Source organism: Tarenaya hassleriana, unplaced genomic scaffold (genome assembly GCF_000463585.1).
Source record: "Tarenaya hassleriana unplaced genomic scaffold, ASM46358v1 Cleome90, whole genome shotgun sequence".
Lineage (NCBI taxonomy): Eukaryota > Viridiplantae > Streptophyta > Magnoliopsida > Brassicales > Cleomaceae > Tarenaya > Tarenaya hassleriana.
Window position 1 is genome coordinate 343,663 of NW_010971390.1, and position 25,345 is coordinate 369,007.

The window sequence follows — 25,345 nt, forward strand, 5'->3', positions numbered from 1 at the left end:
ACCGATAATGAGTCGAATCAAAAGTGCCGGAGAAAAACGGTGAAAGAAAAGAAGATCAAGGATGAATCCATGTGATTCGGAGGAGTAAAATGGGACAGAGTAAAACAAAAGGAAGAAGACGAGAAAAGAAATCGAGGTATACAGTTAGGAGATGAAATGTAAACTGATGTATGTATATTTCATCTGATAACTGTAACGACTTTTTGTGAACTACTGAATCGTGACTGCGTTGCGACCTTTTGAACTTTATTTTGAAGAACGAAAGCAAGTGAAGTTTATTTATAAAAAAATATTTTGATTAGTTTATTTATAAAAAAGCAACGTGTGAAAAAAGTCTGACACATGACTGCGTTGCGACCTTTTGAACTTTATTTTGAAGAACGAAAGCAAGTGAAGTTTATTTATAAAAAAATATTTTGATTAGTTTATTTATAAAAAAGCAACGTGTGAAAAAAGTCTGACACATGCGTTTTGTCCCTAGACATAAAAAGAGAAGAATAAGTAAAAAAAATAATTCTAAAAAACCAAAATCTGACACATGTAAAAAAAGTAAGATTTTGTCTTATTATAAACCAAAACTAATATTTTGTAACTTAAAAACGGATGCTTTACGATTTTCGAAAATTAGTGATAATGTCCTAAAAATCGTTAAATAAAACGAATTTTTATTAAGAATTCATATATATGAACTTAATATTGTCTAATTAAGCAAAATTAAGCGGAAAATTTGAGTTTAAAATCAAATTATAGAACTTTTATATAAAATCATCAACTTTGGACCAAATCACTCCATAATCTTTCTTACACATATAGGAGTGTTTTCTAATTTACATTAAATTTTTTTTCAAAATCTTTGTTTTCTTAATTTGTATCTTTAAATCATTTTATAACACTTATTTGGTATGTTTTCGTCATTAATCGACCAAAAAATTATCAAAAATTACTAGTATTTATATAAATACGACTAATGTAAGTCGTATTTAAGTTATAATTTACAATGTTTTCGCAATATATTTTTTTTATCATGGGTCCACCTGTCAGATGATTACTTTAACTTTTCTTTCATCGATTGCGACTTACTTTTTAATATTGCGACTTACATTTTTTATATGCGACTTACTTTTTAATATTGCGACTTATTTTTTTAATGTTACGACTTATTTTTAAATATTGCGACTTACTTTTTAATATTACGACTTACTTTTAAACATTACGACTTACTTTTTAATCTTACAACTTACTTTTTAATATTACGACTTACTTTTAAATATTACGACTTATTTTTTCATTTTTTGAAAAATAATAACTACTCTATTACGACTTACTTTTTTATAAATCGCAACATATTTTTTTCATTAACTATGACTTTAGAGTTTACAAAATCAACCTGTTTTCAAATAACACAAAATATCATAACGTGATAAAATCAAAGTTCAAGTCTATCAAACCTAATACAAAATACCAAAATAACATCATGTCCTACAAAACAACATAACATAAAAACAAGTTCAAGTCATGTTTTCTCAAACCAGGTTCAGGATTTTTGCCCACGACCTCTACCTCTTCTACGTCATCCTCGACCATAACTCATCATCTTTCTTCGTCTTCACTACTCGATTAATGAGTGCAACCATTAAGCTCATCTTCAGCGTTTGCTTCTTCTTCATGTGGAATATGTGCCTAAATTGTGACACTTCTGTGAAATACTTTATTTCCCCCTGTCAAATGCTTCTCCAAATATTCCACTACGTCTATATGAAAACATTTCGATGACAGTTTCACCGCAACCTTGTTCATGTCATCGAATTCATAATAGAATTCTGCTTTCGGAATATCATAAACCTGCAATAACACACTGATTCATTAAATATATAACAGATTAGTTTAGGGTTTTGTTTGAAAAAAAAATTGGTTTTGTCAGATGCTTTATCTTTTTTCTTTTTTTTTTTTCTTTTTTTACTTAAATTCAAACTTTTGAACATTTTTTTTAAATTTAACTTTCATAAAAAAAATTTTTTTTGACTTTCATCGATTTCCATTTTCCTTCGTTGACTTGTTTCAAAATCGCCATTCGTTTTGTCTGATTTCGCATTTTCTCCATTTTTTTTAAAATATGTAAAAACTGTTAAAAAAAATTAAAATAAATCTGTACACATTTTTTTCTCGCGTTTTTTTTTCTCTCTCTCAATTAAATCGGTACACGGACATGTAGTTCTCATACGTTTTCTTTATTAAGGGCTACATAGTCTTTTCCATTTATTTTAAGGGCACAGAAGACTTTTACTAATAGGTTATATTTTTAAGGTGTACCCATGAAATAGAAGCGACAGGAGTAGTGTATTTGAGAAAAAATGCCCATTCTCCGGCCTCCGCCGCCACCCATCTCCGGGATTCCCGATCAACAGCTCCTCCGCACGACACCGCCGTTCTCCGGTCATCGCGACATCCTCCAACGAACTTACTCTCTCTCTTTTCTCGAGTGTTTCACAACGTGTCATGTTGGCTACATCTTCTTCCAGGGGAATCACTCTTCGATTTCTCAGGAACTTCAAAGGGTGAAGCCCATTTTTTCCCTCTTATCTTTTTTTTATTATAAATATTCTAGGGAATGACCGTTCTGATTTCTGGGTTTACAGGGTTTTTGTTGAAGTTTTATCTGAAACTGAATATTGATTTCGCCAAGCCACTGTCTTAAGCTAACCTGGTTCCATGATTTTGATTTTGTTTTTTAATTCGTCTTTGAATCTTCAATTGAGCTATGAACTCCGATGAACAATTTTATCACCTCGAAGCTGAAACTTGAAGGGTAATAAGATACTCTGTTTCGAGATGGGGAAGCTAAAGATTAGGTCTTTCTTCCTTTTAAGATGTTGATATTGCGGATTACTGTGCTGAAGAATGGCACAGGTTTTGTTTGATAATGTCTTTTTGGCTTACCCTTTAGATGAATGTGCCGCATTGAATTCATGGTTTTGAGAACTAGAATCCGCCTGAAGGGATTTTTCATTTGTTAGAAATGAAACCAATCAACAAGAGAGATTTCGGTTTATCTAGCCAAGATCATGATCACCTTATAATAATATATATTCCCATATGTGGTTTCTACCGTTTTCTTGGTGTGCGAAGTGATATACTTTGCCTGTGTTCTCTTCATCAACTTGCTCAGAGGCAAAGTGTATATTCTGGGTTTCCTTGTGATGGATGATATCTGGTGCTTGCAGGGACTCCGGATGCTGTCTGCTTCACTTAGCAAAAGACAAACCTGGTATCTGTTTCTTACCTAGTGGACGGTGCTCTTTCGGACAGTTGCCTTGTCACTTCATCCATGCAGAGCAGAGACACCTCAGAAACACGAGTTCCCTTTGGAAAATTCCATATGTATCCTTCTCCTTGGACTTCTTACAAGGACAGAGAGTGGGTTTATCTGAGCACAATGGCATGCTTGGCAGATGTTTCTTGGCACGATACATGAGTAATACGACAATAGAGATACGAGCAGATGATGTTGATGATGTGGTCAGATTTTCTTTCAACAAGGCGGATGGCAGAAATGTTCCTACAAGGAAAGAGAAGAAAATGAAGCGGAGGAAAATGTCAAGAAAGGCTAAACTGAACGAGCTTAGGTTTTACCGCCTCAAGGCGAAAAAGAAGATGAATTCTCCAAACCCGGAAGTTAGGATCCGCTACAAGCTTGAAAAGGTCATCTCTTTCTCAGGATAATCCTTACTTATGCTTATGACTATTTGTCGATGATCTTTAGTTACTCATTTACTTGCGGTAAGAATTCGTGCAGGCTTCAATAGGTTAGACCTTTTGGAGAACACTCCGTCGGTTTCCCTTTCTCGAGAATCTTTTTCTCTCTTTTTTCTGTTTCATTTTATGGTAACGATTAAGCTTCAGATAACACTGGATCTTTTGCAAAAAACTTGGTCTCTGCTCAACATTGGTGTTGATCTTTGTTGGCTATGGCACTTTCTCTTCTGCAGTGACAGAGAATTGTTTACATATTTGAAAACTTTTCAATGAAAAGCTCTGAAACTTTTCCAGGAAACTTCAATATGGCATATGACCATGATCTTTCGTAATTTTCTTTTCTCGATTTGGTAGGGAAACATTTCCAATGATTTTGACTGTGCTCAAGACTGATTCCCTCCTTATCCTAAATCTGCACAGGCTAAGAGAAAAGAGGAATGGTTAATCGAGAAACTGAGGAAATACGAGGTCCCAAAAGCTTCAGCAGAACCTTATGATCCAGAAATTTTAACAGAGGAAGAGAGTCATTACCTAAAACGTACAGGTGAAAAGAGAAAGAACTTTGTCCTTGTCGGGAGACGAGGAGTATTTGGAGGTGTTGTTCTGAATATGCATCTGCATTGGAAAAAACATGAAACCGTGAAAGTTATTTGCAAGCCCTGTAAACCCGGGCAGATTCACGTGTATGCAGAAGAGCTTGCTCGGCTAAGCAAAGGCATTGTGATCGATATAAAGCCTAACAATATGATAATCTTCTACCGTGGGAAAAACTATGTAAGACCGGAGGTGATGTCCCCTCCTGATACCCTCTCTAAAGATAAGGTAAAGATCCCAAAACCCTTTTCCTCGTTTGTTGCATTCAAGGAAAAGGATTGCCGTGTAGAACATTAAACCATCATTCCTACTGTTGAACTTATCGGATGTTACAATTAAGGTTTTTCTTTTCATGGGGGAAAAAATCGACAGGCCTTGGAGAAATATCGGTATGAGCAATCGCTTGAGCATACGAGTGAGTTCATAGAGAAGCTGGAGAAAGAGCTTGAAGAGTACCAGAAGCATGTTGCTCGTTATAAGAAGAAGAAAGAAGAAGAAGAAGAATCGGCAAAGAAGAAAGAGGAAGATGCGGTCTCTGGATTCAGAAGATAACCCGATTCTTATCCGAAAAATCTGGTCATGTTTCACCATTTCTTGTCATAGAGTTCGATTCTTGAAGAAACAATGAAAGCAGAGCAAGCTCAGATTTTTGTTTCTCTGGTGCTTCAAAGTAATGATATTTGTGCTTTAAAGTATCAGCAAAAGACGAGACACTCGTTAATGAAGCAAACCGCACAAAACCCATTTGGTTCCAACATGTTTGGAACTAAACTAAGATCAAGATTTGATGGAAATGAAGACCTTTTTTTTAACCAAATCTGCGTTTAGCCACTGGTAAGTAAAGGAGACGACTTTACATGTCAAGATCCGTGCTTTTTCGAAAATTCCAGTAGAATATCGCCATAATCTCAAAGTAATTTCATTAGAAGAATAGTTTTGGAATTAAGGCCAAATATTCAGACGTACAAAAAAAAACACAAAGATTCAACAACAACAAAAAGACTAATCCTTCTTCCTCCAGCTTTAACTGAAGAGCTAATCAGAACACTCAGGAAGTAAAAGCCTCAGAATCGGTTTTTGTAGCTCATCTTGAAGGCTTTTTCCTCCACTGGGTTCGGCCACGGTTAATCTCCTGGCCATCTCCAGACAACCTCAGCAGATGCAGGAACTGTGTTCCCTCATGCCCTCGGGGTGTCCCGTTGGTTCCACCGAGCTCTGAAACCGTCTCCTCGGGGAATTCTGGAGCCGTCAATGAATCCACCACGTCATCTTGTTGGCATTCCCTTCTGTAATCCAGAGTTATAACCTCCAGTTCGTGCGTGTCGATGATTTCTTGAGGTATGCTCTGTCATTACCATGGAAGAAGAAGGTACAATTCATCAGCTTGTGTAATAAACCCTCTTCAAACTACTCTGATTTTGACAGTAAATTGGCAAACCTTAAACCCGTGATCACATCGGTAATAACATAACAGCGGTAATATACATTCTATAGCCTATAATCTTGAAGAGATTCATGCCCAAGAACGATAATGTCACATTATAACGTCTCTTGAATTGCTCACCTCAAGAACCCATCCGATGTAGGTGACATTATTGACATGCTGGTTCATGTCCAGATCAGCTCGTCTAGGCTGCCACAACCACGAAAGAAGACAGAACATGATTATTATGAAACCAAAGAACAAGCACGTAGATGTGGAGAACATGTCACCTTAAGTCTGAGCTTGGAGTACTGAGCTGAATCTTCCAGTTTCGGGATTTTCTGCAGGCTGCTGTTGTTATCCTCCGGAAACGCTAATCTACATAATCGGTTGAACAACTAGTTGAGGTTTTCACGTCAAGAATTCTTAAAACGTATATCGGGAGAGAGAGAACATGGATTTTTCACCTCAGTTCCCGAGGACAGAACACCAAGTACTCATCCCTAACCTCATCGGTGACTTTCTGGAGCCGTCTTGTGTCTTGGTTCATCATCACCCACTTGCTGAGATCATGTAATACAATATTACAGAACACTTGAGGGAAACCCACAATTCCAAAAACAGAAACCAGTTCATTAACATCAGACAAGGAACTTAAAAGAGTTCCCATAATGTCAGTTTCAATGATTACGCCTTCCAAAACAATCAGGAGAAACAATAGCAAACATCCAAAAGACAGTGTACATACGTACGTATGCATACATAGAGTCTTTTGGCCATGATTGCTCTGGCTGAGTTCTTCTGGCATTGTCACTAAATCAATGGAGGAAAAAGGTAAAGAGGGGAAATAATGAAGACAAACCTTGTAGCTCGGCCAATGACTTCACCAGTGGCACAGTCCTTAAGAATCCAATCACGCCTTGTTCCGATCCTCCCTTCACTCTGACACCATGTCTCTATCTCAATCACATCACTCCTGCAACCAAAGCAGACACTGCCGAGTTCATGTCCGGTCCCCGAATCTGGATTTGCTATTCGTCAAACAAGATTTGAAAGCGGAATACCAAGCGGGGTATTTGTAAATCTCAATGTGCATTCTTGCAGTCACCCATATGAGATGCAATTTCCGCATGGTGGTTGTGGTGGCGAACCCATCTGTCGAAAATCCAACACTTTGCGCGTGGTTGCATCCCACCTCCTGCATTTGATGCAAATACCAAAAGCATCAAAACTTAATTCAACAAAGGGAAAAAAATAAATCTGAAATTGGTGGCAAATTGCCAGATATTGAATTTGGGTCTCATTCTGAGACCAATGAAGATAGAAGAACATGGTGCGAGACTTTGATTACTTCACTGTCGGTACGACACAAAAGTGGAAAGAAAACAGGAACACGGGAAAAGTGTGACATTATCTCAGAATTTACAGATTTCCACTCTTTTAGATTTTTTTTTGTGAATCCCAAAAAAGAATCTAAATTTCGAGTACCCTCCTGATAAAATTCAACAAAATTCACAGCAAAAGCAAAATCCAGGAACAAGAGAGACAGCAGAACAGAACCAGACCTGCAAGAGATTGGCAATTGTCTCCACAGTCGCTGTTTTGTTAATCCCAACCTCGTAGCATCTCACGATGAACTTCTCCTTGTACGAGAGCCCGTCCTCCGTCAAGCTACGGAGCCGGAGCCGGTCCGCCAACGTACCGGTAACGGTACCGGTACTCGCAACCGTACCCGGTTCAGACCGAACCGGGTTCCCCTGATCTGCCGACACCACAGCACGTACCGGAGCATGGGCCCGTCTCGCCAGAGAACACGAAACGTCTCCGTATCGTCGGCGGAGGAGATTCACCGGAGATTTGGCAGGACCCAATGGTCTGAAGCTCGTGAGGAAGCTCTGTAACTGGTCCGAAGCATTATACGAGACCTTCAGCATCGCCGGATTTGTCAATGAAGGAGACAAAGCGAAGAGGACGGTTTGTTTTTTGAGATGGACATTTTTCTGACGGAAATAAGGAAGAGTCTATTATAGGGATTGTGGCCGATGGGAACGAGGCGAGAAGAACAAGGCAGAGGATTTGAAATCACCACCAGGTCGGGTAGAAATTACGAGACTGCCATTGCCATGTCCATGGCTCCATGTTGTCCGAACTGACAAGAAGCCCTTTAGCTCTGTTAGGACATGTCACCTGGCACGTGACAACCCCTTTGGCTTTGGCTTAGGCTTAACTCTAAACACGTGACCAAACCTACAATTAGTATTAATTGAAATCAAATCACAGGTTTAGCACGATTTAGAAGTTTAGGGTTTAGAAGAATAGCGCTTGTTTCATAGGCCACACTCATTATATATCCATTCAATAAAAGGTTAAACTGTGTTAAGTGAATCCAAGGATCAAAGGGATAAATCCAATTTGGTCCGACAAGTAATTGGGAGAGTAGACGAGCCAAGGCAGTAACAAGAACTAGGAAATTTTAAAGAATAAGTTGCGAAAACTTGAATAATACTCTTGGTAGGTCGCCATCCAATCTGTTTCTCCTTAGATTGCCTTGTATTACAAGAAAAAGGGCAACACAAATCTCAACTCATACCTAAAGCCAGAATTCCTTTCAAGACGGGGCAAAACCCGAACAGAATTTCAGACCAAATGATCAAACCCCGAACAGATTGCTTTTCAGATGATATAAGATCATGGGACGGGAAAAAGAACAAGAAAACCCGGGGTATTTATTTGGAAGATAGATGAAGAAGAGGCCAAACCTCCGAGTGTGCGGAGAAAAGAACAAACCCGAGAAGTCAAGATTCTTCCTTGTTCAATCTCCCGACTGTTCTTTCCCCGAAGAGTTTCTGTTCTCGAGCTTTCTTCTTTGCTAGGGCTTCTTCATCAAGGATTTGTATGGGAGACCACTCGGGCAACTTGAGTGAATCAAAGTTACTTAAGCTCTGTAATAAAGGTTTTGATCTCATTGTAGCATAATCAAATGCTGTACCAGCAACTGCAAAGATTAGCGAGTAGCGGAAAGCACCACGTGGACCTCCTGAGGACACCAAAGAATAGACTCATTAGCTGCAAGTCAGATAACAAGAAAAAGTTTACAACTTTCGTTGTGGACATAATGAACACAGGCTTCATCAATCACAATTTCAATTACAAGAATATGGGGTAAGTTTAAAAACGGCCATCTTTACCATCCTTTTGAGCATATGGAAGATTAATTCAAAATTGATTCAGATGGAAACCAACACAACAGAGAGTTATCGTGACGAGATCTAGAAGCAAATCTCAAAATCATACTTAACAGTCACCTCACACATTCAGTAAGTGAATCCTATGTGCTCAAATAGATTGGACAAAGAATAAGGCCAAAAAGCCAGGAGGTGTATGAGAAGGAACAGATAAATATAGAAATGACTGAAGTAGTCATGATAATTAACCTTGAAGCCGCCCTAGTAAAGCCCCGCTAAACGATCCTCCAATGACTGAGTTCATTAAATCATCATGTTCTGATTTTCGAGTTACTCTCACAAATTCACGAGCCCCTGACAAACACAAAGAAATCTTTAGCATGTTTAATCTGACCTTGAAAGTAGATGTATCTGTTCTAGACTATGTCAAGACTTGTTGGGAAACAGAATTAGAGCAAGCTGAAATTCTTGTTGCGCAGCTTAATCAAAAGAAAGAAGGAATGAACGATATACCGCAATAGCAACCAGCAACGATAGCAAAATTAGTAGCGAAAGTAGCGGGAATATTCGGATGTGCTTTCCGATGCTTAGACACTAAGCCAACTCCTCCTCCGGCAGCTCCTGTACACGAAAAAAGACAACTTCTTAAACAGTGTCTTGCTAATTGTCTTACACTTCATGCCACTCACTACTTCTACGACACAATCCTTCTTACAACTAAACAATACTATGCTCCCTCCAGTGAAACCGAGGCATCTCCTTTGTCTCCAAGCTTCAGAAGACAGATAAAGGTCCTGTCTTCTCCATTTTCTACGGTTTTCCCAGGGAAGGAAATCTCTCAGACGCCTTGATGAAACCAGATATATAACAAAACAGCATTAGGGTTCTAATTTCTTCGATACCCTAAAGAAGATTTCTACTTCAATTTTTTGCATTTCCTCTGGTATCTGAATCCAAGACGCCATTAATCAACACCTGTAAGATTCTCATCTTCCGTTTGATTAATTGAAATCAGAACAAATTTTCCAGAAAATCTCATCTCCAGCTATCTCCACGTCCAAAATTCTACAAACGACATGTCAAATTAACGCAACCCAAGTCTCCAAACACTTCTACAAACCAATCGAACACAGCGTAGAAAATCATATTCCTGCGATTCCAAATAGAAAAAGAAGAGAGAGAGAGAGAGAGAGAGAGAGAGAGAGAGAGGTGAAACCTGCGAGAAGAGTAGGGATCAGTATGCGCTCCTTCCAATTGTCAAAGAACGATGGAGACGGCGGGATCGGCGTCGAAGGAGACGGTGGCTGGTTCGCTCGTTCCGCGTCTTTCCGATCACCCGATTCCATTGTTTTGGTTTCCTCTTCTCGAAACCCACTCTTTCTCTTCACCAATCTCGCGAGTCGAATTTCACCGGCGCCGTGATTCGGCTTGAGCCGACCCCCCTCGTTGCGAGTCCAGAAATAAACTTTTGTAAATTACAGTTTACTCCCCATAGTTTGTAACAATTGATAAATTGACCCCATATTATCTAACGGCGACACAAGGTCTTATTGATTCTATTCATTCATTGTGGGGATTATCACTGATCTTTTCTTTGTTCTTTTCCTTGACGCTGTTGTTTGTAGAGTATCATTACATTGAGGTTGTTGCATGTGAACTTATCTCATATTTGGAAAATATATAATATTCCGTAAAGCTCATATAATCTGAATTATGTTTCTTTTTAAACTATAAAATAAAAAAAAAAAAAACTCCGGAAACTTGGAATGCACATGCATACTTTCCAAATCATAAGAGAATGAAAGAAGAATGGAAAAAACATAAAATGTCAAGATGGGTCCAAGAAAAATATATTTGAGATTGTCCTTAATGAGTACATGTATGTGTATATATATATATATAGGTCAATGTCTGAATCAATGTAGTTGAGGTTTTCCCCTATATATAGGGTCAGTGTCTGAATAAGGATATAACTACCAAAAGGTAGGCAAAGTCTAAAATCTCTTTGCCCAAAATAGGAGCTTCAATCATACATTTTGAAAAATGGTAGCTTTTCAGTTACCCATCTTTCTTTATTCCTCACCGTATGAGTATAATTGCTTTACCTCTATACTAGGCTGATGATGATGATGATGATGATGATGATCCTCTGCAAGTTTATCTCAAGATATGCTTTGCTTGATGATAGTCACGGAATGTCTTAGGAATGGTTAAAAACTCTGTTCTTCACGACGAGAACGAGCCATTCTCAATGCCGTCTGAACAAGAAACGTCGTTAGGATTGCTCTTCTCGTCCACCGCCAACTCGCCCAACGCAGTTGCGGGCCTTGAGGTTTTCACGGGACTCGGTTCGACCCTTCTCTTGGGTTCTGTAATGTTTGCAAAAGTACGTTCTAAGATGATCGGATCCATGGTGATATAAGAGAAATACAGAATGCGATACTTCAAGAAGCGGTTTGATGAGATTCTCGGAGCAAAAAACCTTACTTTTGTTAGTGATTGTTCGCCGAGTGTTTGCCAAGAACTCCTCCCAGCTCTGCATTTGAAGTTCTCGCTTCTCTTCCTCTGAGAGCTCAAAGTTCGGCTCCCTTCCGCACATGAAAGCAGCCCTAAGAGATCATATGCCAATCCTTTGATCAGTTGAATCTATGAAGAAAAGCTAGCAACCGTAATATAATGTGCATGCAAAAATTTATCGAGCTCAAACAGACAAAACAGGCAACTGTCTTTTTGTGCTAATTTCGACAGAAGTGAGACTTTATGTTGTCAGTCTGACAATTGCTTCTAATAAGATAATGCCGAAATGGTCACCAAGCATTCAAGAATCTCGTAAAGCACCTGTCATATAAACGAGCAGCCTCTTCTTGGGAAGAAAATGTGCCCAAGTGGATCTGTTTCTTGTCGACTTTTATGGCAGCTTGCCATTTCATGTTCTTGTAGTAGACCCCTCTCATCAAACACGGTTCCTGGTTTTGCACCTGCTTTCTTCTGTGACGCTTTCTACGCTTGATCGGTGGGTCAGCAACTGGGAAGAAAGATGCGAAATCACCATTCAGAAGCAATCCCACTGTTCTCAAAACATTGAACACTCATATATATTCTATTAGGTGAGAGAGTCAAACCTGCAAACATGGATAAGGAGCCAGAATCACCCGGTGAGACGGGCTTTACTTTGGCAGGAGTTATCTGGCTGGGAAGGTATAACACTTCTTCGACAGTGGATTTCTGCCAAACCCGATGAACCAGCTCAAAATGTTTATCTCTATGCGGTAATTTAGACAAGCCAAGTAGTGAAACCAAAAGACTTGTACATTCAGACAAGACACAATTAGAAAGTAACATTCTTAAGTCAACCTACCTCCTCAGGCTCCTCTCTTGGCTGTATAGTTCCTTCTATTGGCCCACGATTTTTATAAACTTCTGCATCGGGATTTCGAACTCCGGTGATATACTCCTCCGCGGTTAAAAACGGAAGTGGGGTCACATAGCCATTTGGTCCTAACAAAGGGGACAAACAAAACTAGTGAATAAAACTCCACCAACTTTCACTGCAGTTGCATTATGGTAATGTTGGATCAGAACAGAAACAAAAATGCACACTGCCTATGAATGTTTTTACCACAGCAGAGGCCCAATAGCCGACGCCTTCGGAGGCTCACCATTACGGCTTTCACTCTCGTTGCTTCGATCCTAAGCACCGAGACAAGATACTGATTCGGTTATGAACACAAGTATATACAAATATCCCTCAAAGAAATGACTCATTTACCGAAAAGGTATACGATATATGACAGATCACAGAAGCTGATCATTGGTAGTTATGATTCACAAGGAATTCTTTTCAATCATGATCACAAGGAATTGTGCTCTCTGCATAAGAATGAACTGACTTTGCAACTCTAAGCCTCGTAACAGGACATCTAAGACAATTCAATCCCCAAAACAAAACAGCCGAAAACTCTTCAATTCCTCTTCAGCTGGTCGGTAAAAGAATTACAGCCAATCAATGACTCATTAAGAACTGATCGACTTCACCATCTAGGATTCATACGAGAATGTACAAATCCACCAAATTAATTAGCTATTGGATGCGAATTGGAATCCTGACAGAATTGCAGAGGGAAAAGGGCACTTGGATCATATGAAAACATACACTAAAACCACCGTAACAATCACGAGCAAGCAACATAATGGCTGAAGACTTGATCAAAATCAAGTCAACCCCCATGGGAACCAACCTACCACCTTTCATGGATTCAACAACCAGTGACCACGCGGCAAAGGAGAAGAAGAAAAAGGAAATAAAAACCCGAAGATCACGAAAACCTAGCTACACCTACAAACCAACAAATAAAAAAGACAAACTCGAAACAAAAACCCACACAACAAACAGGATCAAATATCAGATTTTTTTTCTAACTCCGGTGAAAAAAATCACCGTCAAACGCAACGGAACACGACCCATTACACAGAAACCCAAGAAACATCAACCCATTGCATCAAAATCCGACCTTTATACCTCGAAAGAGGGAAAGAAACAGCGGACTGGTTCGAAGAAAACCCAGAGAGAGATTCTCCCAGGAGAGAGAATCTGAGCGAGAAAGGAATAATTGAGGTCTGAGCCGGAAGAAGGTGACGAGTGTCGTCAGTCTTATATAGTTCTGGAGGGTTTTTTTTCCCCTCTTCGGTATTGCCAAAAAAAAAAAAATAGAAGTTATTGTTTTGGGTTGTGGTGTTTGCGGCTCATGCATCTACCACCTTTGGCCCCCTTCTTATTTTGGTTGGTAAACGCTGAGAAGAAGAAGGAAGAAAAGGAAGAATTAAAAATAAAATAAAAGAGGTGAAATTTTCGGATATATTATTTTATACACATATGTGTATATATTTATATATCATAAAATAAAAGAACCATAGGGTATGAAAAGGGTTGAATCGAGAAAGGGAACGTGTGATTCTTCTTCTATTTTATCTGTTTCCTGTTTTACCCTTACCGTTGTCTCGGAGTTCCATAAGTGGTGGGATTATAAAAACCTTCCTTTTTTTTTTTGCTTTTTGTTTTTGTTTTTTGTGCACTCTCATCAATCTATTAGTTGTTTTTTTAAGGTTTTATAGAGGGTTCAAGGATTTGGTTTACATTTAAATAAAACTAACTGAAATAATATACAACTATATTTAAATTAATTTTGTTCAGAAATAGATTATTTATAGTTATTGAAAATTAAATTAAATAAAAAGGATGGAACTTAAAACATATTAAAAAAATAAGGGACATTTGTTAGAAAATGATTATTTAAAAATTTTGAATTTTAGATTAAAATCTATATAAAACGATATAAGTTTAACGAAAAAAATGACTTCAAAAATAATTGTACATAGCATAACCATAATCTGATATATATACCTAATTTATTTAAAATATTTATTTTGTATTTTAAAGTAATTGGTTGATTAGTTTAGAATTTCAGAAAGCTGTGTTTGATTTTTTGTGCAGGTCTCAGCAATGTATGTTTTTTTTATTTATATGTATCTCTTTATATATTTTGTGGTCCAAGTATAGAATTTGTATTTCACAGTATTCTGATAAATGCTATAAAAGACATATATTATTTATTTTGAAAATGTTATAATTATATAAAATTATTTAAAAGTATACAGAAAATGTCAAGTTGACAGAGATATACTCAAGAAATTGAAGTGCTTTGGGAGAGGTTCCCAAATATCAATTTGGTTCATATACAAAGGAATAGTAATTCTCCAGCTGATTGGATTGAATCGTAAATATCTTTTTATATTTTGTTCAAAATCCTGTCCTGGGTGGATTTCTCGGATTGTAGCGAAAGATTGTCCTTCAAATTATTAATTTAATCTATTACTTTTTGTGAAAAAAAAGTACACCGAAAAACAACTAATAACAAAAAAAAACACAAAAACGATAATTTCAAATAAACTCAAGAAAAAAGATTCGAATCAACTTTAATTTTAACAATAAACATCAAACAATATTAAATTTTCCATTTGATCGTGTTTCATATACTTTTCTTCAATGTTTTCATATCATATGCCATTTATTTTATCTGTCATCATCTAGAACACAGTGAATATTAGAATATATTTTTATTAGTATTATTATTTGAGAAGACGAGTTAGGGTGCATTGCTAGGGCATGTGTTCGTCGTGCTGAATAGTATATTCAACTTAATTTTAGAATTTTTGGAAAAACAGAAAAGGGCAAAAGTGTAAAAACAAAAAAAGGGGGGCAAAAATGTAAAAACAGATGTAGACAAAGGAAGCAGCGGAATTAAATAAGATAGTTGGAGAGCAGAGGCCACCGACGATGTTTTGATTGGATAGACTCTTTCTTCCTCTCTCTCTCTCTCTCTCTCTCTCTCTCTCTCTCTCTCTCTCTCTCTCTCATGAAAAAAAAATTGTTATTTGTTATTGCCAATTAAGAAACTTTTCTAATTTTATTTTCACTTAAATAAGGAAATACTGATAGTGTGATATTTTCCTGATTACATTTTGTATCGTTTCAGTTTATTTTTATTTCCCATTTGAATTAGTGAGAAATAAATCGTTTCACATTTCAAAGTTAATATATTGTTTATCTATTGTTACAGGATATTTGGATTCAGATATATGAAATTGTTAAGATTACAAAATTTGAAGGTGTTTTTTTAAATAAATTAATAGGATTTAACTGTGAATATAAAAACATTTTAAAACTAGATAGGGGTAATTCTTTTAAAATTAAAAAAAAATCAAATCTAAATAAAATTTTGAAAACTTGAAATGAACGAAAATCATATAAAATTAAAATAGTATAATTTATTTTAAAATTAAAATTTTAAACAAAAAGTAATTAAACTAAAAAAATATGCACGCATAATTGTCTCGGCTTCAATTTTTCATGTAATTATTAATGCATACATTTTTCCTCCGATGTTTTTAAAGACATCTAATTGAATTAAGGAATTTTAATTATATTAGAAATTATATTGAGTCAAACATTATTCGAGTTGGATTCCTAACATCGTTATATTTGAATAGCATGATTACAATGGGTTGTTTGACATTTGAAACTCGATTTGCTAAAAAAGGTATATTAAAAACGATAATACATATTATATTGGTCCAAGTATACATGTTATTACATGTGTTTACTACAGTGGAAGAATCATTAGTCAGTCTGATATAATTATATATTGTTTTTAACATCCTTTACCAAAAAATAAAAAATAAAATAAAAACATTTTGTTTGTAAATAAAGTAAAAGTGCATATATTAATAGGGAAACACAATAAAAACAACTTAGGAATTTTAACAAAAAGTACACTTAAGACTAAAACTATATCCAAATAATTTCAAAATTTATAAAAACATAAAAACTAATTCATAAGTTTCAAACTTAATACAAATTATATATTTATAATAACACAATGGTATTATAAATTTATTTAAAATTGAAACAAAAATAAATTAAGAAAATATATATTTTTTTGGATGTTATTATAAAGTCATATATTTTATTTGTATTAGTTAAGTTTTAAATGGATGTTTTAAAAAATAAACTTTTTTATATTAAAAATTGTAAACATATTTTTTAAAATTATATTAATATAAAACCTCAAACGAATTACCTTTTTTTATATATGTAGTAAATAGAATAAGATAAGAAACCAGACTTCTGGGTCCGAAGATATGTTAAATAAATAATTTCAATAATTGGTTGGACCATTCATATCATATGGATATAACGAAGGCTTGCATGCGTTTTATGATACATTCCAAAAATAAGATAAGGTTAAGGCAGGATTGGATTATATGCATGTCTCTTTATAACGAGATTAATCATTTACCATAAGATTAAAAAAGTCAAAATGCATTTTTACTTTAATTAAGTGACCGATCCAAGGAATTCCATAATGAGCAAAATCTGCGAGTAGCATTTCAATTTTATCCTTTGAATTTAATTTACTGAACGCTGCATTAAAAACGGCAAACAAGTGTGGGCCTCACGAAACGGACGGCACGCAGTTTCTTAATCATGGGCTTCGAAAGGCAAAAACCCGATAACCCGACCCGTATAGCCATTTCTCATCCGTCAATTTCTTTTCGAATTCTGAGTTCGTCGTCTGTGGCGCCGAGCGAATCGGGTTTTCGCCGTTCACCGTGGCCGGCGATCGAGACATGGCTTACGACGTTAACGTTCACCCTTCCGCTCATTCATTGGCTGTAAGAGCGGGTCTTCCGACAAGAGGGCTCATTCATTGGCTGTAAGAGCGGTTCTTCCGACAAGAGGTACTCTTTATCTCTCTTTGGTCCTGTGGCCCGTAGAATCATCAATACTATCGATTTTATTTTACCCTCAGCAGAATGAAGATTTTGTTCTAATTTGGGAGATTTGGTACTCGAATTGCTGTGTCTTTTGATTTCTTTAGTTGGTCGCTGGTCCGCCTAATCCTCAAGTGTTTTGGTAATGTCGCTTTGGAATGTGTCTATAGTGAATACATGAGTTCCATGGATCAGGAGTGTATTTTTCTGTAAGATTATATGGATATTACGCTGTTAAGTACATTATTAGATAATGATCACGAAAGTTAATCGAATTGAAGTTCTGTTTATAATCAGAGAGGACCCTGAATACATATTCTTGGAATGGTACACGAAGTAAATATTGTTGGGTTGAGGATTCTTTGGATCACAGTCAGAATTCGTTGTTTTTCGATCCTGTATGTTAGCTGAAGCGGAGAATGCAATATAACATTTTTTATTTCGGAGTATTATATATCTTGATCATAGGTTCTGAAAGTTTACATGCATAAGGAATGCTAAATGAAGTGAACTATGGGTTTCGTATGTATGATAATTTATGTAATGATCTCCTATCTTTATCTATGTTTCTTGCAACTGTCAATTTGGAGTTTGAGTTTTACATGCATCTAGCTATGAGAGCTTACAAAAGCTATCGAGACATATGATTTGTTGAACACAACGTGCCTTCTATTTCAGGAAACTGCAAGAACGGAAGCCAAATGAATAAAATACGACACTGAACAATAAATAACCTGCTATGACCGAGTAGTTGATTCTTTATTATTCATTACTATCGTCATGATTTGTCTTTTGCCTCTCATGCATGCATTCCTTTCGGTTTTGAGAACTTTGATCTTCCTCCCGCAGCAGCGTGTCTTTAGGTATTGAATGTTGCCTGAAATGATTGGATATCATCTTTGACTTTGCTGTGTTCTAAATAAGGATAGGCTTTAGGCTTATTCTCCGCGATTAAGAACCTAAGCAGTCTAAAGCTTTTGATTTGGAGTTTGGACACTTGGGTAGTGGTCTCTTTTACGTATGGAATCAATGGGATTCCTTAAATTATGGCGCACAGTGCGACCTCTGGTGCAGTTTGCGAGATACATGGTTTCTGTAGTCATGTTGATTATCTTATGGTTGCTAGTGATTGTTATCAATAATTTCTGCTTTTAGAATCCCGTTCAATAGCTAAATTTACATGAATGAGCGTGGGCCATGGATTCATTCGCCTATTTGCGTAGATATGTTGTTAGAAACTGAAGATCGAAGCAAAGATTTTTTTGGCTTCTATGTCTATTGTTTGATTTTATGAGATTCCCCAAACAGGTGAATCCAAGATTGCTTCATTTTCACTCACTTTCTTTAACTAATGTGCTTTATCAAATTGTGATTCCAGTGAATAATTGGAGAGAGAGTGGGAGGGGGGCCTCGTTCTGCTGGTTGAACAGAGAAAGAGAAAACCGGAGTCACGTCCTCTTAAGATGCCCATGCTAGTAAAAAGCAAGTTTTCAGACAAAGGTATGTAACATCAGACATATGGGTCCATTTAGAAGGAGGAAAAAGAAAAAGGGTCAAGAGACAAAAGGATGCATCATGACCTGCACTTGAGTACCCATGATTTGTTTCCCATATGCAACCACCAATTTCTACCTCCTTCAAACCTCTCTCAATATTCCATCGTTGCCTCGCTTATAGTAGTGTCGACAACCATCATTCCGTGATTGAAGGGTACATATAATGTCATGTACCCATAACAAGTTCTAGGACATTGTGTGAGATGAGTATGGACTCTTTGCTAGTGGGAATCTGAATATCGTTGGAGGGAACCAAGATCTAGATCAAGTCTGAACATATAATATCATTGGTTGGGGTCAAAATTTAGATTCCTAGCCATGGTTCTGTGCTTAATAAAGGGCAGCCCGGTGCACAAAGTATCCCGTTGATCGGGGGTCCGGGGAAGGGTTCCACCACAAAGGTGTATTGTAGGCAAACCTTACCTTGCAGAATATTCTGCAAGAGGATGCTTACAGGACTCGAACCCGTGACCTCTAAGTCACAACGGCAACACCTTAACCGGTGCACCAAGGTTCCCCTTCATGGTTTTGTGCTTATTCCGATCATATGATTAATGAACTTCCATAAATGATGTTGCTTTTGCCCTGTTCTTCATCGAATCATGTTTGCAATTTTCTTATCATTCCCATTGACTGTTTTTAGTGATCATATACTTTTCTGATGTTCTCTGTTCTTGCGATCACAACAGCCATATGAACGACGAAATGTGATTTACTTGCATGATTGGTGAGACGAAGTGTACATGGCAGCTTGTTCTTTATTCGGAAGAATTTGTTTTGGCATTTCTCTGAGAAGACCAAAAAACAAGGTTACAGGAGAAGGGCAAAAGGAAAAGGCATTTGGTGGTGGTTATTGAAATGGCCAAAGGTAAAAGATGATGAAAGCGTTCAAAAGGTGCTTTTATGTTGTCTATGTTAGTTCATCTCTCTCTCTCTCTCTCTCTCTCTCTCTCTCTCTCTCTCTCTTGTTTCCTTCCTTTATTCACGGCACCCTTGCCTTCCAAATTCACACTTTTATCTTCTCTGTTTCTTGCTTGTGACAGAACAAAGGAGAAGCTTGCCGAATTTATTTCCTTCTTCTTCTTCTTCTTCTCCATCACCATTGCAATCTAATCTCACCCCATTTTTTCAGGCCAACATGTCTGAATTTCCCTTGTCATCTACAGAAGAGTGTCCTAAGAGAAAGAAAACCACCTTTTGTTCTCTTATCCTCTCTGACTTTCACCTCTTCTGCTCTCTCGTCCTCTCTCACCCTCTCTACTTCTCTTACGTTCTCTTCTTCTCGCCTTACATCATCAAAATCCTCTCTTTCCTCTCACCTCTCTTCCTGACCACAACACTCCTACTTCTTGCCCTTCTCAGTACTTTACTTCATGACACTTGCTCTGACCCTGAATTCCCTGAATCTCAGTCAAGTCTTCTTTTTTCCTCTTGCAGCGGTGTCTTGCGTTCCAATTTTGACGTCAAAGATGAAACTCCCATGTCTTTGGAGGAGCTGGAAGCGTATCAGATGGTGTTTGAGGCATGCCTTCCAGAAATCCTGTCTGAAACTGAAACTGAAACTGAAACTGACACTGAGGAGACATGTTCCACTACCGAGCTCCCTTTCGTCGACAAATTCTGCAGCCATGAGAGCACCGGAGAAGCGGGCACCGTATCTGAAGCCTTGTGGGAAGTGACCAACGAGGACGAAGCCGAGATCCCTCGGTCGAAGACTGAGGATCTGATGAATCTGGAAGAAGAAATCGTCAAATGTGAAAAGGAAGAGGAAGAAGTCAAGCCAATAAATGGCACCGTGCCCGATAAAGATGAAGGGGACAGTTGGGAAATGCCGACAAAAATGGAATCCAAAGCCCAAAAAGTCGGTGATGAGGAAAACAGTAATGATGAGGAATGTGAGCTCCCAAAACTAAGCCATTTTCTCGGGAAAATCTCCGGTGACGAAGTAGAAAAGGAAAATGCAGATTCTCACAAGACCAGAGAGATCATCACTCTTAGCAGTTTTGGGTCAATGAGGAAGGAAAAAGAATGGAGGAGGACACTCGCTTGCAAGCTCTTCGAAGAACGACACAGCGTCGCCAGCGCCGGTGCCACCGCCGGAGGCGGCGGAGGAGGAGACGACGGCGGAGAAAATATGGATCTTTTGTGGGAAGCTTACGAGACCCATATAGATAAAACGCCATCGAGATTGGAAGAGAAGAAGAAAACAAAGAAGAGCGAGAAGCAGAAGCCGCAGAAGGTGAAGTCGAAGAAGAACATTGAAGAAATTTACCAACACAAAGCTCATGATGATGATGGTGATGATGGTGATGATGGTGGTGAACAGCTTTGCTGCTTACATGCATTGAAGTTCTCGACAGGGAAGATGAATTTGGGAATTGCGAGGCCTAACCTTCTGAGACTATCAAAGGCTTTCAAAGGCTTTGGAAGGTTCCACAGTGCCGCCTCCAAGCACTCCAAGAAGGCATGAGGATCTTTCTGTTTTTTTCACCAAAAAAAAAAAAAGAATAAAGATATGTCTCGTTGTGTAATTTCAAGCTTTTCTCTTTATCTGTCTACCAGTAGATCATCTTGCCCAGTCTCTTTCGTACTAATGTATATTCCAACAATGTATACAACTATATATTTGATATAGATTCCCAAATATATATATAGTTATTTTTATATTATTTCAATGGGATAATCGCATAAAAATATCCGAACTTTTACAAAAATCCACAATAAATATCCGAACTATAAAATTGTCATATAAATACTTGAATTTTTCATAACTCCCACGTAAATACCCAAACTTTTAAAACTTTTTCCAAATCAAACACTCACCAGTTAACATCGTTAAAAGCAACTACTGACTCAGCAAAAAACTGCTGACTCAGCAAAAAAATATGGTTGACTCAGCCAAAAACTGCTGACTCAGCAAAAAAAATATTATTAAATATCCAAAATTTTATCTACATATATTTAAATTAATATATACATATAAATTCACATATATGTACAAATATATATTAAAAATAAAATTATTTATAATTAATAAAATAGATATACACATAACTACAATATATATATCATTACTAATGCATATATATTAAAATAAAAATAATTATAATTAAATTTATATACATACATAATATACATATTAAAATAAAAATAATTATAACTAACATATATATATAATATATATTTTTAATATATATTATATGTATATATATTAGTTATATATACAAAATATACATATACAACTAATATATATAATTAGGGATAATCCAAAAAAAACACTAAACTTTTCAATTTTGACAAAAAAAACACCGAACTTTTTTTTTTGTCAAATAAACACCAAACTTTTTTAATGAAACAAAAAAAATACCTGAACTCGTTGTCGATTGACAAATTAGACAAAATTTGCTGATGTGGCATTCGAAAGTGTAAATGTGGCATCTGAGAAGTTATTTCGCTTGGCCACGTCGGATTACACGTCAGAATCAATTGACACATAGACAAAATCGGTAATCAGAGATTGGTTAAAATTTAACTCGGAAATTCAAACCGGTTCACTAAACCGGTTTCTATAAACCCTAGATCTATTTAATATCTTCAGGGATCTCAGATCGAAAGACTTGTCTTCTCCTTCAGTCCTGCTATAACTGAAACTCTCCCTGCTGAGCGATCTCTCCATCTTGTACTTCTCTTGTTCGAGCTCGGTTGTAAATTCATTCTCTTTTGTTTTCACTGTTTTCGGGTCTTTTGTTTTTTTTTTCTGCCATTATCGAGCTGGGTAACAAATTGTTATGGTTGGTGAATGTGTGGGTGTAAATCTTAGCTCGGTTCCAGGTATACTCTCTTTCTGATGGAATACATGCGGATGAAAATTTGAGTTATTAGTTGATGAATCATCGGTTGATGTGTTGTAGGTTTAAAAAATTGGATCCAAAATGAGTTTTATGAGCGAGGCAAACTCGAATGCGAGTTCAGGTTGGAAAAAAAAGAGGATAAGTGTAGTGAAGGGTATTCCGCAGCAATGTGAGTGTGGAAGTGAGGTTTCAATATTGACATCGAAAACGGAAAAAAATCCAGGACGTCTATTTTATACGTGTGTTTCACAAGAGGTAAATGGTTGGATTTTATTGATATAAAACAATTTTGAAGTGTTAAGTTCAGATTGTATAAAGATAATTGAAATTTTTGTTTATGTTTTAGGGATCCTCTAACCACGTTTTTAAATGGGTCGACGAAGCTCTAATAGAAGAAATTGAAAGTCTGCAAAAGAAGCTACAGAATGTTGATTCCAAGATCGAAGTAATCAAAGGTGAACAACAGATAACTCAGAAATTGGTGGTGTTCATCATCGTTATAGTTTCTGTAGTTATATATTACTATGGGTTAGCTTATGTCTGATTGATCAGACATTGGAGTAAGTTGATGAATGTTGTACTAAGTTGATGAATGTGTTTTACTAAGAATGTATCAGACTATGTATTATGTGTTTTGATTAATATGTTGTACTAAGATGCATTTATTAGACATTATAGTAAGTTGATGAATGTTGTACTAAGGATGTATCAGATTATATTGATGGATGAAGTATTAATTAGACTTTACCCTCTTTGTTAAGGAAAAATATAGCTGTGAACTTGATTTTGTCTCAAATATTCAAAATATCCAAAATACATACTTCCTGAGAATGTCTTTTACAGCAAAACATTCAAAATACAAACTTTTTGAGTACATTACACATCCCAAAAACAACCTTGCGAAGATAAACACTCAAAAAACGAACTACCGATTAATTGTCTTTCACGGCAAAACATCCCAAAAAAAACAAACTGCTGATTACTTGTGTTTCATGTCAACACATCCAAAAAACATCAACTAGCATTCTTGACTACTTATCATTGTCATTGGTCCTCGTAACAATTGGTCTTGGTATAGCAAAAGGTCTCCCCCGTCCTCGCATAATCTGCATTTTAGTATAACCCCGTCGTCGTTGAACAGATGTGGATTGGACTCGAATGGGCTCAGATTGCACTGATTGCACGGTCTGACTTAATTATGTCGGTGCCGAAGAACCTACATATGAACGCACTTCATAATTAGTTACATGATTAAGCAAAAGACGAAGACAAATAGTAATACAAAAGTTTACAGAATTGCACCTTCAACCGAATGTGTGTGGCGGACTTCAGAATTAGTACCTCCAACTCGACGTTGTACGCGTCGTGGTGGTGCACTTGAACTTGCTTCTTCGACATCCTAACAGCAAGAAAGAAACAACATTAAGCTAAAACGTATTTACATGAACCAAAACAGGATTTGACAACGTACCTTCATTTTTTTTGGTCTTCCCCTTCCGCGCTTAGGACCATAATGTTGAACGGGTTCATTTCTACATGTTTTTGCATTATGTCCAACCTGTTTGCATTGACTACACGTCATTTGTCTTCCATGTCGTGTAAGCTTTCCCCGATTTGATGGACTCATGAACAGATTTTATTCGGCTAAACTTCCTTGGTCGACCAGGCAACTTTCTCTTTTTGGGAACGCCTATTGGATCTTTCAGAGTTTTTACCCAAAATGGTTCTCCATTGACAGGCATTATATTCTGTTCATACAACAGTTCCAATCTTCTGCTCGAGAAATAGTCAGACACGTACTTTACAACATCCTCTCCTCGGTTATTGATAATACATAGTCCATGCTTACATGGAATACCCGTCAAATCCCACTTCCGACAAGGGCAACTCCGTGAAGAAAGATCCAATGAATAACTTATCCCTGACTCCATCACCTCATATTTCTCATACCCACTCGGTATTGATATGCAAAAACGTGTGTCATTCTGATTTTTAGCTAACTCTTTCATAGCATGTGAAGTGAGGTATGTCTTACATACCTTGACCTCCCTTAATCTTTGTGCTATCCGTTGCATAGTTTGCCTCCGAATCATTTCGAGCATGTCAATCAAGGGACGTAGTCGAGCAGCTTTTATAGACATATTGAAACTCTCCGAAAAATTGTTGTTAACATCTTCGCAATGTGATTGCGTTCGGAAAAATGCCTTGCACCAATGTTTTGGGTCATTGGCAATTAAGACCTCAAATGCCGCTGGGTTTATGTCTTTTATCTCCTGCATATACCGCTCATAATCACCTTCATGGCAAACAAAAAGATACATGTATTAGTATACTGAAAAATGTACAAATGACAAAGGCAAACATTTAGAAACAAATTTACTAACCTTTATGATAGCTATTTGCAGCGTCCCAAAATAAGTTCTTCAATTCAATGTCCTTGAATTTTCTCTTCAAATTGGCATAAGTATGACGTGCACACATGCGGTGCTCACAAAGCGGTAATTCATTGGAAACAGCATTAAGCAATCCCTTTTGCTTATCGGATATTATGGTCACTACATCCTTCACCAAGACATAAATCTGTCTTCAATTTCTTCACAAACCAATTCCATGATCAGACATTGGAGTAAGTTGATGAATGTTGTACTAAGT

The 25,345-nt window shown here is 36.9% G+C and overlaps 6 protein-coding genes and 1 long non-coding RNA gene across 8 annotated transcripts; 3 read left to right on the plus strand and 4 right to left on the minus strand.

The window, feature by feature from the left end:
* Positions 1-2,345: 2,345 nt before the first annotated feature.
* On the plus strand, positions 2,346-5,042 carry LOC104804621 (uncharacterized CRM domain-containing protein At3g25440, chloroplastic). The gene is made up of 4 exons (XM_010528950.1): positions 2,346-2,555; positions 3,222-3,699; positions 4,174-4,575; positions 4,720-5,042. The coding sequence occupies exons 1-4, from the start codon at positions 2,497-2,499 to the stop codon at positions 4,897-4,899; spliced, it is 1,119 nt and encodes a 372-aa protein (XP_010527252.1). The 5' UTR covers positions 2,346-2,496; the 3' UTR covers positions 4,900-5,042.
* A 200-nt stretch (positions 5,043-5,242) lies between these two features.
* On the minus strand, positions 5,243-7,855 carry LOC104804622 (oleoyl-acyl carrier protein thioesterase 1, chloroplastic-like). The gene is made up of 7 exons (XM_010528951.1): positions 7,336-7,855; positions 6,835-6,968; positions 6,633-6,746; positions 6,238-6,333; positions 6,061-6,148; positions 5,912-5,980; positions 5,243-5,692 (listed from the first exon to the last, which is right to left on the minus strand). Exons 1-7 carry the CDS (start codon positions 7,702-7,704, stop codon positions 5,432-5,434), a joined length of 1,131 nt encoding a protein of 376 aa, XP_010527253.1. The 5' UTR covers positions 7,705-7,855; the 3' UTR covers positions 5,243-5,431.
* A 369-nt stretch (positions 7,856-8,224) lies between these two features.
* LOC104804623 lies at positions 8,225-10,705 on the minus strand. The gene is made up of 4 exons (XM_010528952.1): positions 10,172-10,705; positions 9,469-9,576; positions 9,205-9,309; positions 8,225-8,807 (listed from the first exon to the last, which is right to left on the minus strand). Exons 1-4 carry the CDS (start codon positions 10,299-10,301, stop codon positions 8,566-8,568), a joined length of 585 nt encoding a protein of 194 aa, XP_010527254.1. The 5' UTR covers positions 10,302-10,705; the 3' UTR covers positions 8,225-8,565.
* A 92-nt stretch (positions 10,706-10,797) lies between these two features.
* On the minus strand, positions 10,798-13,727 carry LOC104804624 (ethylene-responsive transcription factor-like protein At4g13040). 2 transcript variants are annotated; one of them, XM_010528953.2, is made up of 7 exons: positions 13,475-13,725; positions 12,575-12,645; positions 12,314-12,453; positions 12,078-12,180; positions 11,794-11,980; positions 11,443-11,564; positions 10,798-11,324 (listed from the first exon to the last, which is right to left on the minus strand). In XM_010528953.2, the coding sequence occupies exons 2-7, from the start codon at positions 12,615-12,617 to the stop codon at positions 11,182-11,184; spliced, it is 738 nt and encodes a 245-aa protein (XP_010527255.1). In that variant the 5' UTR covers positions 12,618-12,645; positions 13,475-13,725; the 3' UTR covers positions 10,798-11,181. The 2 variants fall into 2 exon arrangements, with proteins under 2 accessions (XP_010527255.1, XP_010527256.1); XM_010528954.2 differs by having other exon boundaries at positions 11,107-11,324; positions 13,467-13,727.
* Positions 13,728-17,213: 3,486 nt separating this feature from the next.
* Positions 17,214-19,091, plus strand: LOC104804627. Its single transcript, XR_770370.1, has 2 exons — positions 17,214-17,253; positions 18,665-19,091. It is a non-coding gene; the product is annotated as an uncharacterized LOC104804627 (long non-coding RNA).
* A 628-nt stretch (positions 19,092-19,719) lies between these two features.
* On the plus strand, positions 19,720-21,476 carry LOC104804626. The gene has a single exon (XM_010528955.2). It carries the CDS (start codon positions 19,981-19,983, stop codon positions 21,310-21,312), a length of 1,332 nt encoding a protein of 443 aa, XP_010527257.1. The 5' UTR covers positions 19,720-19,980; the 3' UTR covers positions 21,313-21,476.
* Positions 21,477-24,264: 2,788 nt separating this feature from the next.
* LOC104804653 lies at positions 24,265-25,174 on the minus strand. The gene is made up of 2 exons (XM_010528994.1): positions 25,078-25,174; positions 24,265-24,989 (listed from the first exon to the last, which is right to left on the minus strand). Exons 1-2 carry the CDS (start codon positions 25,172-25,174, stop codon positions 24,265-24,267), a joined length of 822 nt encoding a protein of 273 aa, XP_010527296.1.
* Positions 25,175-25,345: the final 171 nt, after the last annotated feature.